This window comes from Brassica oleracea, chromosome C3, assembly GCF_000695525.1.
Source record: "Brassica oleracea var. oleracea cultivar TO1000 chromosome C3, BOL, whole genome shotgun sequence".
NCBI lineage: Eukaryota > Viridiplantae > Streptophyta > Magnoliopsida > Brassicales > Brassicaceae > Brassica > Brassica oleracea.
This window is the reverse complement of record NC_027750.1, coordinates 25383123-25397631: the sequence shown is the minus strand read 5'-3', so window position 1 is coordinate 25397631 and position 14509 is coordinate 25383123. Positions and strand designations below refer to the sequence as shown.

Below are 14509 nucleotides of genomic sequence, written 5' to 3'. Positions count from 1 at the left end.
GGGGGGGGGGGGGGGGGGGGGGGGGGGGGGAGATTTGCATCACATACACATGAGGTGTTACATGAATCTTTGACGTATATGATTCATCCTCCTCCACATTGACTATCTCCACATCTTTTAGGAAAAGAAGTATCATACATTGGTATCTCCATGATGGAGACCGTTCCCAAGCTGCTCAATGACACCAATATATGCTTCCGTCTTAGTCTTTACAAAAAGCCATCATACCTGTATAGAGAACATACACAGAGCACCAGTTCACAAAAAAAAAAAGATGTGGAATGCAACATCAGAATCAAAACAGTGGTAACATCAACACGAATGGGAACAACATAGTAGTCGGCGCAACATCAGAATCGAATAACATAATTGCATTGAAACAAGCACATAACTAACAGAGAGCTTCATTTAGAACGACGAAGCAACAAACATTGTAGTTGGCGCAACATCAAAATCGAAGCAACATAAAGCAACCTCGAAACAGCTTCAAACCATTAGAAACGAAACCCTGATCATCGATTCAAGAGAGAGAGAGCTTACCTTTAGTAAGCATCGCCATCTTTGTTCCTTTGATAAGTTTAGTGGATGAACAAGTCCGTTTGGAGTTTGATCAATGAAGAAAAAGCTAGTTCTTCTTATATAGACTTATCGTGTAAACCAAACTTCTATTTATAAATTATAAAAATTTATAAATTTCCATATAAATCAACTTTCATGGGATTTTTTTGCTACAAAAAAACAGATTTGGCTATTTAAGAACATTATGAAAACTTAAGCGATGTGAAAAACTATCTACGATTATCTTTGATAATTTCGTTTGTGTCAGTAAGCAAATGGAAGGTAAAACTTTTTGATACCCAAATAATATAACATGTTAGACAAATTCATTGCATAAAACAATTAATGCATGCATTAAACCACACCATTGGTTTTTTGAACTTAAATTTATTAAATTGTTCTTCTATACTTACATTTACTATGTGTATTCCAGACAAGAGGATCGTAGAAGAAGTAACATTCCAATCGTAACCAGATCGTAACATCCAAATAAGTTAAAAATCGATTTTCTCACTAAGGGCCTGACTGGTTCAACCGCAGCGGTTGCGCTTGCGGCTGCGGGAGTTTGCGGATGCGGGTGGTTGTGGTTTCTAGCGGTTTTAAGAGATTTATACGACTGGTTCTGCGGTTAGAAATTGGTGCGTTTGCGGGATACTTATGACTGGTTAACTACCAAACGCAACAGCGGTTAAATAATAAATTAACAATATTTACATTTTATATCATTATAAAATATCAAAAATAATAATATTATAATAAATATAAAATTTATATTTAGAAAGTTATAGTTTAAACTTTTTAAAAATTATAGAAAATATTTTCATTTTAAAGTTTTATAATATTAATTAAAATATAATAGATATATTTTAGTATTTTTATAATTCTAATTTAAATTTTTTATTGAATATTTTTATTTTTGTATTTAAATTGTTTTAGAAAAAAAAAAAAAAATTTATCCTCCCGCAACCGCCCGCAACCGCAAACGCTAGCTGGAACCAGCTTTTGAATTTATGAGGTTTAGAGCGATTTGGAACGGTTTGGAGCGGTTTGAGCGATTGTTGCAAAACGCCAACAACCGCTACCAACCGCAAAAGCTGCGTTTGCGGGTGGTAGCGGGAAAACCAGTCATACCCTAAATTACCATCCGTCAACATAAAAAATTAACAAAAACAGAGCGTCAGCTTAACACAGAGAGAGAACGACGAAGCAAGCAACCAACATAGAAGCAGCATCGAAACAAAGCAACATCATAATCGAAACCGAAAAGGGAGATCGTAACATCAAAATCGAAGAAAATATTGATTTTCCCGCCAAATTACACAGTGTCACATAGAGAGCTTAGCTTAACGACGAAGCAATATGTTTATATTTATCAGACATTACCTTCTTCTAAGTTCTTCACCATCTTTATTGTCACTGTGATCTAAGCTGAAATTGGCGAAATAGCTTACGTTATAATTCTTTTTATATAGGATTGGTGTTTATGCCCTCTTCCTCAAGTGTCACCACAACCTTCAAGTGTCGTTCTTCATAGTGTCCAATTCTTAGATATAAAGAAACCGTAGACCATTAAACTATTAAGCATATAGTAAATAAAACAAGTAAACCTTTTTGAAACAGAGTGTGAAAGAAGTTCACCAATTGGTCACATAAACAAGTATAATAGAAAACCGGTTTACCTTGATTGATTAATATATAAGCAAATTGTCACTAGCAATATTCAAAAATATGGTCTTGAACATACACATAATTAGTGTGGCTATAGGATACATATATTGATGATTTCATTATCATTAATTACAAGGTAAAATGACGATCCAAAATGATTTCTATTGATTGAACGAACAACTAAAATATTCTGCATCTTTAGATATTAGAGACAAATTGCTTCTCAATAAACAAAAATGAAAGTAAACAATCTATTGTTGAATATAAAGGTTTAACAGCACTAATCAATAAAAAGGTAAGTTAACTAACATTCCTAATATTAGATTAATGAGTTTTATTTAACATATATTGCTTTAATTCTAGTAGCTGCCATTGTTATTCTTTTTATTTGTTAACCGGGGTGGCATGCTCCTAACGGGACATCGGTTTAAGGATTAAGTAGCGGTGGCTCTGAGTCTGCAGCTTTGAATGGTTCTTTGTTGTTCTGCATGGCGAGTGGATGGTGATGATGATAAGTTAGAGGATGGTTTGAAGCAAGGCCGAGCTAACTGTAATGCTATTCAACCGGGGAGGACTTGTTATCTACCGAATGATATTAAGAGTCATATGCTTATTTTGCTTACAATGATTACTACCAGAAGATGAAGAGTGTAAGTAGGTGGGACTTGCGACTTTGATGGTACTTTTATCACACTACTATTCGAGATCCTAGTAAGTTTTCTCATACTCACTAATCAAGTTTATCACGTCGGTTCCTTGTGTAACTCGATTGCGCTTGCATTTTGCAAGCTATAGAACATGTGCATATACGGGAAGCCAGGTAACTAACGATTTGAGCTTTGTCTTCTAAACGTTTTGAAGACGCATATCTTTTTCTGAACGCTTTGAAATCTTTTTCCTTTTATCTCAGCTTAAACGCAACCGGAGGAGACTTTCCTCCAACTGTGTTAGGACATGCGAGTCCTATTAGGAGGGAACGCAAACGCGCTGATCCTCTCCATCTACCATCTTCCCTTCTTTCCACTGTTAGCTCTCACACTGCTACTACAACTGTAACAACTTCAGCCCTCACCGCGTTTTGTAGAACGTGGACAAACACGCGGTCGTGGATTTTTAAAGTAATTTATTAACAATGACAGAAACAAATGAAAGAAAGATTACATATTTGGACCGATTTTTAAAAATGATAAAAAATAATTCATCCATTATAAAAAGATCCATGTTTTCAAAAAAAAAATGTATTAACTAATAGTAAATTGTAAACCTCAAAAAAAAATGTAAACCTCAAAAAACATTAAAAATTTTGTGGGCTAAAAATTATGGAAAATAATTAATTAAAAAAATTAATATAATGGTAATCAAAAATTAATATCTTTTTTGTGAAAATGTTAAAAAAAATATATATATTTTTTTAAATAGAGAGTATTCAGTGATTAAAGATATTGTAAACAAATAGTGAAATAGTGGGGTCAATTCGTCAAGCATGAAAACATTATGGACCTAATAAGAAATAAGATACTGTTGTTAAGGTTAGTCAATAGTCAACAGTGTGTGTATCTCTTTCCTTTTTTTATGTTCTTCTTCTGCCCATTTTTGCTTTTATTTATTTTATTAAATCGCAAATATTTAAGAGCTGGCATCTGAACATCTCTCTCTTTCAATCAAAATCTCGTCTTTCGATTCCTTCAATTCCCTCAAAAGCCGAAACCCTAATTCTCATCTCATTGGATCGGGTCTCTTTTGAGGATCAGTCGTGGGGAGGATGGCTCGGCAAATGACGTCATCTCAGTTCCACAAATCAAAGACTCTCGACAACAAATACGTAAGCTTTCGATTCTGGGTCTTGAAGTTTGATGATAGCTCAGCTTTTGGGTTCGAAATTGGTTCAAAGATGAAACCTTTTTGATGAAAAGGTTGAAACTTTTTGGTTGGTTAGATGCTGGGAGATGAAATTGGGAAAGGAGCTTATGGAAGAGTGTATAAAGGATTGGACTTGGAGAATGGAGACTTTGTGGCTATTAAACAAGTCTCTTTGGAGAATATTGTTCAAGAGGATCTCAACACTATCATGGTTTTGTTACTGTCACCTATCTATCTGTCTTCCTTATTTATTTTGTCTTAGTGTATCCTTACTAACTGACTTGGATCCTTTTGGTGTTACATGTGGGTGATTCTGTATTCACCAGCAAGAGATTGATTTGTTGAAGGTAGCTTCTTTCTTCTGTATTATAATTTTAACATTGAATAGGCATGTAGTAAAGCTAACTTGTTAAAAAGTTGGGATCTTGTTAAGTATCTGTGAACTTACATCAAAATTAACCACCTTCTGAATTTGGCTTTTTTTTTTCCTTCATTAATGCCGTTGCTGCGGTCGTGCTCTAAGATAGTATCCACAATCAATCTTCCATTTCAAATTCTTTAGTTTTAACTTCGACTAGGCTTGTATAAAGTTGGGATCTTGATGTTAAATATCTGTGAATTTACATCAGATTAACCACCTTCTGAATATGGCTTTTTTCCTTCATTAATGGTTATGCTACTAAAGATGTAGTCTTATTCTAAGATGATGTTTCATTGCAGAACTTGAACCATAAGAACATTGTCAAGTACCTTGGGTCTTCAAAGACAAAGACTCACCTTCACATTATTCTGGAGTAAGTAGCTTCTTATGTGTGTTTATGTTGGTTCTCGCTGAACTATGGTCTGGAAACTCAAGGTTTAAAAATGTGTGTTGCAGGTACGTTGAGAATGGCTCTCTTGCAAACATTATTAAACCAAATAAGTTTGGACCTTTCCCCGAATCGTTGGTTGCTGTTTACATTGCTCAGGTCTGTATATATCTTTTTCTACTGGAGTTTTGAGTTTCTTTATGCCTTGTGTACTCACTAGTGAATACAGGTCCTGGAAGGTTTGGTATATCTGCATGAGCAGGGTGTCATACACCGTGACATCAAGGGTGCAAATATCCTGACGACAAAAGAGGTATGCTTTTTGTACCTTACGGATTGTGTTAGTTATTAGATCAGTTGTATTCTCGGATGCATAAGATCCTTCTAGGCTATTCTTCCTTAGATATATACTTTAACTCTTTCATTCTTCAGGGTCTTGTGAAGCTTGCTGACTTTGGAGTTGCCACTAAACTAAACGAGGCTGATGTGAACACTCACTCAGTGGTTGGAACTCCTTACTGGATGGCTCCTGAGGTACACTATTCTTCATCACCATATTCTGTATAGGTTAACTTCCATTTGTAGTAAATTTTTGGAAGTCTGCTTTGTTGTTGTTTTTGGCGGATGCATATTGTTTTCTTAATTTGCAAAATTTTTACCTGATTATGTGTGGATGCTCAATTTGTGTTTCAGGTTATTGAAATGTCTGGAGTCTGTGCTGCTTCAGACATTTGGAGTGTGGGATGCACTGTTATCGAACTTCTTACATGTGTGCCTCCTTACTATGATCTGCAACCGATGCCAGCTCTCTTTCGTATTGTTCAGGTTTGGCAACATTTAATGAGTTTGTGTTAGTTAATGAATAAAATTTAGGTCTCTTCCTGGTTCCCTTTTTCTTATGATTTCTTGCTGTTAATAACTTTTTTCCTTAAAAAAAATGCAAAAGCTGTTAGCCAACAAGTGACAAACTATTTTCCTTTTTCTGGTTCAATGTTAGGATGATAACCCTCCTATTCCGGATAGTCTTTCACCAGATATCACAGACTTCCTACGACAGTGCTTCAAGAAGGTATAGTTTAATGGACCAATGTTTAATCATTTCTGATTTACTTAATATCTAGTATGTACATCTGAATTGTATCTTGCATATTACAGGATTCCAGGCAGAGGCCTGATGCAAAGACATTGCTCTCTCACCCTTGGATACGGTTCTCTAAACGAGCATTGCAGTCTTCACTTCGGCATAGTGGAACCATAAAGTTAGAACTTTTCTTTTTAAGAGAATATTTCAAAACATATCATCTTTGTCATCTTGGGGAACGCTAGTGTTAGTTGCTTCCGCTGGAAATGATTTTCTTTGGCACTGCATCCTTTGCAGATATATGAAGGAAGCTGCTACAAGTTCAGAGAAAGATGATGAAGGTAGTCAAGATGTAACTGAAAGCCTTTCAGAAGAAAAAGCTGGGATGTCAAAATCTGTAAGCTTTCTCAACTCTAACTTACCATCAGTCATTCTCCGGAAGATTCAATTAAAGAATTCTAGAGATGAACAGGAGAACGCATTACAGCTAGAGATGAACTTTGTTAAGGTTACTGATCTGGTGCTTTTTTTTTTTTTTGTCCAGGACTCGAAAAGCAAATTACCTCTGGTGGGGGTGGCGAGTTTTAGGTCTGAGAAAGATCCATCATCAGCCAGTGATCCTGGTGAAGAAGGAGCGGAGAATTCAGAAGCTGATTTTAGTTCAGATCAAGTTCCTACGTTGTCTATGCATGAGAAACCTTCTCTTCAAAGCTCTTCGGATGTGAAGGGGAGCTCTGAAGATGAATCAGAGTTTCCCGGGAAATCTGAACATGATGATATATCTGAAAATCTTGAAACGGAATCTTCTAAAGCTGGAAAAAATAGTTTAGAAAAGCAGGTTGGAAAAGATTCTTCCATCCAGGTGAACAAGCCATCGCATAGTTTTGACCAGAAAGGTGAAGATCATAGGCTTCGAAAGGTTAGTTGTGTTGTTACCTCATTATTTTCCTAGTCCTTTAATATGGTCAATCACGAGGGATTATACTGTGTTTTGTGTTGATTGATAAGTTCATCGCTCTTTACTGATAAAAAAGAAAACAGTTTGCTGGGCTTGTACTGTGTTTTATACCTTTTTTGGCGAACTCTACATTCTTATGCATAGAGGCTTCTATAATGAGAGAGGTTTTGTTTGTTGTTAGGACTTAGATTTTGTCTTTACAAGATTATTATGGTGAATGGTGTGCTCAGTCTAAACGCTCTATGTGAAGAAATATGTTTAGGTTGTTGATAGCTGCCTTGTACAGAGTTGAAGACTTGCAATCTGACTAAATATGTTTTGCTTGTTATTTCTATCTCAAAGGCTGCGAAGACTCCATCTAGTGTTGGTGGGAATGAACTGACTAGATTTAGTGATCCTCCTGGTGATGCTTCTTTGCATGATTTGTTTCAACCACTGGATAAAGTTCCCGAGGGAAAACATAATGAAGCCTCAACATCAGCGCCTACATCAAATGTCATCCAGGGTGATTCTCCTGTCGCAGATGGTGGAAAGAATGATCTCGCAACAAAACTGAGGGCTACAATTGCTCAGAAGCAAATGGACCGCGAAACAGGACAATCTAATGATGGTGGTGACCTTTTCCGCTTAATGATGGGTGTTTTGAAAGATGATGTTATTGACATTGATGGCTTGGTATTTTCTCTCTCAAGAATGCAGGTTTGATCGTTCAAGTAGTAATACTGCTAACATATTTTCTATCTTGTTTCGCAGGTATTTGATGAAAAAGTTCCCGCAGAGAATCTTTTTCCTCTGCAGGTACACTTCATTCTCTGAGTATGATATTTTTCAAAATTAAGTGTTCGAGAAAAGCCATTGCTTCTTAACTACGTTTTAGTTGTTTTAATTTATTAGTGAATTCAAATCCTAGTATTTATTGGTTTAAGCTTTTTTAGGCAGTAGAGTTCACCAGATTAGTGAGCTCCTTAAGGCCAGATGAATCAGAAGATGCAATAGTATCTTCTTGTCAGAAACTTGTTGTCATGTTTCGTCAGAGACCTGAGCAGAAGGCAGTGTTTGTGACACAGCATGGTTTCCTCCCTCTAATGGATCTACTCAATATTCCTAAACCTCGAGTATGTTTATTTTTTGTTCTCCTTCATCATTAGTAGTCCTCAGTTCAATGTGATTACTGACTAGCTTATGTTTATGAATCTTTTATGGTGTTTTCAGGTAACATGTTCTGTGCTGCAGCTGATAAACGAAATTATCAAAGATAACACCGACTTCCAGGAAAATGCTTCTCTTGTTGGTCTCGTAAGTTTAACCTTACTTGCTAACTTGGTGAATTTGGGTAGAGTTGACCAGTTTATTTATTACATCACTTAAGTTTTCATAGTGTTCGCAAATAGCCAACTCTGATTTTTTATTTGTTGTGGCGGAAACAAAATCCCATGAAAATTGATTGTTCTAAGTGATATGGCAGATTCCTTTGGTAATGAGCTTTGCTGGTCCAGAGAGGGATCGTTCTCGAGAAATTCGCAAGGAAGCTGCTTACTTCTTGCAGCAGCTGTGTCAATCTAGGTAATAATAGTCATCAAATATATCTTTGCTCTTTTGTTTTTCTATAAGGTCATAGAGTTGATTTGGTACTTTCTTTACAGCTCATTGACGTTGCAAATGTTCATAGCTTGCCGTGGAATACCAATTCTGGTGGGATTTCTTGAACCAGATTATGCCAAATACAGGTGAGTACTGTCTACTATCTTCTTATGATGCTTGACTACTTTCATCGTATTAAATGCATATATTAATGCGAGATCTATGGACTTGGAATGTTTCCTTACTTGGGTATGCTTTAGGTTTATTACATGTCCGAGTAGCATCTGATTTTGTCTTTGTATCTGTCTTCTGTCTAATTTTTGTGGTGTGAGCTTCTTCTTTTAAAAAGGCCGATACATTGCATAATGTAGCTCTTTTTCTTATACTTGCTTTTAATCCTTTTAGCCTTTTATGTGCTACTAAATTCTACTGATTTGAGCTTTTCTTTCCAGGGAGATGGTTCACTTAGCTATTGATGGGATGTGGCAGGTATTCAAACTCAAAAAATCCACCCCAAGAAATGACTTCTGCCGCATAGCTGCAAAGAATGGCATTCTCCTTAGGCTAACCAACACACTCTATAGCTTGAATGAGGCAACCCGGCTGGCTTCTATATCAGGGGGCCCATTGAGTGTGGATGGTCTAGCTCCACGACTGCGCTCTGGTCAACTTGACCCTAACAATCCTATATTCAGTCATCATGATGGTTCACTCGGTGTGATTGATCACCCTGATGCGTTGAAAACTAAGCATGTGGGTGGTGAAGAACCTTCTCATGCTTCAACTTCAAACTCTCAAAGATCAGATGTCCATCAACCAGATGGTGATAGGCCTAGATTAAGCAGTGCTGCAGCAGATGGTTTAGGCACAGAACAGCATCGGTTATCTCTCTCTGCTAATAGGACATCGACAGATAAGCTTCAAAAGCTGGCGGAAGGTGCCTCTAATGGTTTTCCTGTTGCTCAGCCAGAACAAGTTAGACCTTTGCTTAGCTTGTTGGAGAAAGAACCTCCTTCAAGACATTATTCTGGACAATTGGATTATGTTAAACACATTACTGGCATAGATAGACATGAAAGTCGGTTTCCTCTTCTGCATGGATCAAATGAAAAGAAAAACAACGGAGACCTTGATTTTCTGATGGCTGAATTTGCAGGTAAGATTCATAGTTTTTTAACTAAGCAAGACTGTTCATATTGTAGGCGCATATATAACTTTTTGTTTGTTCCTATTCTCCAGATGTCTCTGGACGCGGAAAGGAAAATGGGAATCTTGATACTCAGCTTAAGTATCCCAGCAAAACAATGGCAAAGAAGGTTGTCGCTAGTGAAGGAGTCGCTTCTACGTCTGGGATTGCATCTCAAACAGCATCAGGAGTACTGTCAGGGTCGGGTGTTCTAAACGCTAGACCTGGAAGTGCCACATCATCTGGTTTTCTTGCTCATATGGTGTCTACGCAGAGTGCAGATGTTGCAAGGGAGTACTTGGAGAAAGTGGCTGATCTGCTTCTTGAGTTTGCTCGAGCTGATACAACAGTCAAGTCATACATGTGCAGCCAAAGCTTACTCACTCGTCTCTTCCAGATGTTCAACCGTGTAGAACCTCCTATTCTGTTAAAGGTACTTAAAAACATTATGAAGTTTCATTTTTCTTTTCTTATAAAATTTCTGCCTACAGAATCTTCACGTTGCATGCTTACACTGCCTTTTGTTTGTCCAGATACTAGAGTGCACCAATCATTTATCCACTGATCCAAATTGCTTGGAGAATCTTCAGCGTGCAGATGCAATTAAGCATTTGATCCCCAACCTTGAGCTTAAGGAGGGGAGTCTTGTTTATCAGATCCATCATGAGGTTACCTCCTTGGACTTGCATTTACTCTCTTATTGTCAACGGAGATAGCTTTCATTTGTTGGTTACAGCTTCTTGTTAAAACATATAGGTGCTTAGTGCGCTGTTCAACCTCTGCAAGATAAACAAGAGGAGGCAAGAACAAGCGGCTGAAAACGGAATCATACCACACCTGATGCTTTTCATCATGTCGGATTCTCCTCTAAAACAATATGCACTGCCACTTCTATGTGATATGGCTCATGCATCTCGGAACTCAAGAGAGCAGCTAAGAGCTCACGGTGGTCTGGACGTTTACCTGAGTTTGCTAGATGATGAATACTGGTCCGTGATAGCCTTGGATTCAATCGCTGTTTGCTTGGCGCAAGACAATGACAACAACCACAAGGTGGAGCAGGCGTTGCTCAGGAACGAGGCAATTCAGAAGTTAGTTAACTTCTTCCAGAGCTGTCCTGAGAGACACTTTGTGCACATACTGGAGCCATTCTTGAAGATTATAACGTATGCATCTCTCCTCTGATCTAGCTAAGTTAGGAGTACACGTGATGTTGCAACTTCTTGAGTCTAATCTTTGTCAATCTTGAATACAGGAAATCATCTCGGATCAACAAGACATTAGCTGTAAATGGATTGACTCCGTTGCTTATTTCAAGGCTAGACCATCAGGATGCAATAGCTAGACTTAATCTCCTGAAACTTATCAAGGTAATGAATCACCATACTATTAGTCTTAATACTATTGTGCAAGTTGTGTATTGAGTGTGTGTGGTTTTGATGCTGTGAAACAGGCTGTGTACGAGCACCACCCAAAGCCAAAGCAGCTGATTGTGGAGAACGACCTCCCTCAGAAACTGCAGAATCTGATAGAAGAACGACGTGATGGACAACGTTCAGGAGGCCAAGTTCTGGTGAAGCAAATGGCAACATCTCTGCTCAAAGCACTTCACATCAACACAGTCTTGTGAGTCCAAACAAACTTCATTGGGACTGTACATTTACTCCCATTTTCCAAAGAAGGATTCACCCCCAAGTGTGTATATCTTCTTGTTCATTTACCGAAATATTTGTAATTGTTATATTAGCTCTCTTTGGGTTTTGTAGTACTTCAGCGTTGATCAACAGATTTGGTTTTGTGATACTTTCATTAAGCTGTACTCGCGTTTACCGTACCTTTAACACATACTGTGTTGGCTAGGTATGTACCGGATCCGGTCAATGTTTTGCTACTCGTGCCGTATTAACTGAAAGTTTATTTTTCCAGATAGATTCTGGCTCCTTCGATAATATTATTTAATTTTAGAAACAGATCATTTGCTTTTATGTTCGTTGCTTCTTGTAGTAATTAAAGTTATAGCTTGAAGTTCACTAATTATTATCAGAATTCCAAGTCCCATCGCATCTTATGCGCTATCTTCTCGGTAATAATATATCGTCTTTGCTTTACAATTGAGTTTAGTTTGTTCAATGACACGCATGTTAAAAATTTCTTACCAAGAAACTAGTTGAACAGTTCGCTTTATGCAGATGTGATCCTACAACATTGGAGCGCATCTCTATGGTTAACAAATAACAGAGAGATTTCTCAAGCAGATAGGATCTTTATTTTACGCACAAATAAAATCCTCGAAACTATGCTTTAGAATTAATCTAAAAGCTCCCAAGAAGAACTATGTGCAAAGTCAAGAACAATATATTAAGATTAAAACAAAGAGGAAAAAGGTGCTCATGATTTGAATGAATGTGTGACACCCGTCACCTCCTATATGGAGGACAGCGTGTCACCCCCGACGCGTCATCATACAACAATGTGACACCCGTCTCCCTGACATTAAGGACGACGGGCCACCAACTATATCCCGTAATATAAAAGCCCATAAACCCGACAACTCTCACCCATGCCCAAATAAAATCCGAAAGAAAAGTCCAGTAGCACCAAGTCCGTCCAAATATCACATACTTGTTTGTCTCACCTGAAAGGGGGAAGAGTGAGGGGTGAGCGACAGGGGAATCGCTCAGTGAGGTATGGGATGCCACCCCGAAGTCCATGGACCCGGACATAGCACTCCGAATAAATATAATTTAATTCTAATGCATGTCAAACACAGTACCTAAAGTACTCAAGCAACAAACAATGGTCCTAGCGAGGTGCACACTCGCCGCCCACTAACAGGCCAAAACACTACCGAAAAGGTGCTCGGTTCATACACACACCGAAAAAGTGCTCGGTAACACACGCCCGTAGACGATTTATCGACACTTCCAGTCTACAGCTCAACCGGTCGACTAAAGTTGGCCGTGACCTCCATACAATCCGGCATACAGCAGTCCGACTCTGTATCCGTCTCCAAACAAAAACAATCCTAGCTAAGAATTTACATTAAGTGAAACAATCAATATTGAATCCTCTAACCCCCTAGTTCCGGTTTACGCAAAGAACCTAAAACTAAACAAGCAATGATAGACTCGATTTCACACAGACGGAACACATTAGAAATAAACTATATTTATTCGAGGTCCTAAGCCGTGTACGAGAAGTTCGGGAATAGACCCTCACCTTAGCAACAATAAGAGGTGGTATCTATGAACTCCAGCTGCTCAAATGGACTCCAAATCTGAAATCAGATCGAAATTTCGAGTCAGAACGCCTTTCGAACGGTTTAAAACGAGTATTTACGGAAAAGTCAACCCGTTGGTCAAAGATTAATTATTTAATTAATTAATTAATTAATTAATTAATTAATTAATTAATTAATTAATTAATTAATTAATTAATTAATTAATTAATTAATTAATTAATTAATTAATTAATTAATTAATTAATTAATTAATTAATTAATTAATTAATTAATTAATTAATTAATTAATTAATTAATTAATTAATTAATTAATTAATTAATTAATTAATTAATTAAATAATTAATCTTTGACCAGCGAGTTGACTTTCCCGTAAATACCCGTTTTAAACCGTTCGAAAGGAGTTCTGACTCGAAATTTCGATCTGATTTCAGATTTGGAGTCCATTTGAGCAGCTGGAGTTCATAGATACCACCTCTTATTGTTGCTAAGGTGAGGGTCTATTCCCGAACTCCTCTTATTCGGCTTAGGACCTCGAATAAGTATAATTTATTTCTAATGTGTGAAATCGAGTCTGTCATTGCTTGTTTAGTTTTAGGTTCTTTGCATAAACCGGAACTAGGGGGTTAGAGGATTCAACATTGATTGTTTCACTTAATGTAAATTCTTAGCTAGGATTGTTTTTGTTTGGAGACGGATACAGAGTCGGACTGCTGTATGCCGGATTGTATGGAGGTCACGGCCAACTTTAGTCGACCGGTTGAACCGTAGACTGGAAGTGTCGATAAATCGTCTACGGGCGTGTGTTACCGAGCACTTTTTCGGTGTGTGTATGAACCGAGCACCTTTTCGGTAGTGTTTTGGCCTGTTAGTGGGCGGCGAGTGTGCACCTCGCTAGGACCATTGTTTGTTGCTTGAGTACTTTAGGTACTGTGTTTGACATGCATTAGAATTAAATTATATTTATTCGGAGTGCTATGTCCGGGTCCATGGACTTCGGGGTGGCATCCCATACCTCACTGAGCGATTCCCCTGTCGCTCACCCCTCATTCTTTCCCCCTTTTAGGTGAGACCGATGAGCAGGAGTGATTATCGGACCGGTGCTATTGGACTTTTCTTTCGGATTTTATTTGGGCATGGGTGAGAGTTGTCGGGTTTATGGGCTTTTATATTACGGGATATTGTTGATGGCCCGTCGTCCTTAGTGTCAGGGAGACGGGTATCACATTGTTGTATGATGACGCGTCGGGGGTGACACGCTGTCCTCCATATAGGAGGTGACGGGTGTCACAATTTGGTATCAGAGCCAGGTTCCATCCCGGTTCCGTCCCGGGATTGCGGTCAGGGGATTCGGTTTTCATCGGTTTTCAACTTTAAAAAAAAAAAAAAAAAACTATATATTTATTTATACATTTCGAAATTCTTTTAGCACCATTCTGTCCAGTAATTACTAACTCAAATGTCTCTTTCTATGACGATGAGTAAAATCATCGTCATTCGTCCTTCGACTATCAAGGTTCTCGACAGATGTTCAGCAGTTGCGTGAAGTCCAAGTTCGTCAGTTTTCTC

General features: G+C 37.8%; 1 protein-coding gene across 1 annotated transcript; it reads left to right on the top strand.

Moving 5' to 3' along the window:
- The first annotated feature begins 3823 nt into the window (after window positions 1-3823).
- LOC106334984 (MAP3K epsilon protein kinase 1) lies at window positions 3824-11630 on the top strand. Its single transcript, XM_013773399.1, has 24 exons — window positions 3824-4048; window positions 4163-4297; window positions 4413-4433; window positions 4807-4880; window positions 4964-5054; window positions 5125-5208; window positions 5328-5429; window positions 5589-5720; window positions 5893-5964; window positions 6051-6154; window positions 6274-6373; window positions 6521-6895; window positions 7277-7609; window positions 7688-7732; window positions 7870-8049; window positions 8147-8230; window positions 8400-8497; window positions 8578-8661; window positions 8968-9671; window positions 9755-10134; window positions 10235-10369; window positions 10458-10867; window positions 10957-11071; window positions 11155-11630. Exons 1-24 carry the CDS (start codon window positions 3989-3991, stop codon window positions 11329-11331), a joined length of 4095 nt encoding a protein of 1364 aa, XP_013628853.1. The 5' UTR covers window positions 3824-3988; the 3' UTR covers window positions 11332-11630.
- The last annotated feature ends 2879 nt before the right edge of the window (window positions 11631-14509 follow it).

Excerpts from the sequence above, each read along its gene's own strand:
- LOC106334984 (XM_013773399.1), top strand. The coding sequence starts at position 3,989 with ATGGCTCGGCAAATGACGTCATCTCAGTTCCACAAATCAAAGACTCTC. Across the intron at positions 4,881-4,963 it reads CACCTTCACATTATTCTGGA|GTACGTTGAGAATGGCTCTC; the intron begins GTAAGTAGCTTC and ends TGTGTGTTGCAG. Across the intron at positions 6,374-6,520 it reads AAGCTGGGATGTCAAAATCT|GACTCGAAAAGCAAATTACC; the intron begins GTAAGCTTTCTC and ends TTTTTTGTCCAG.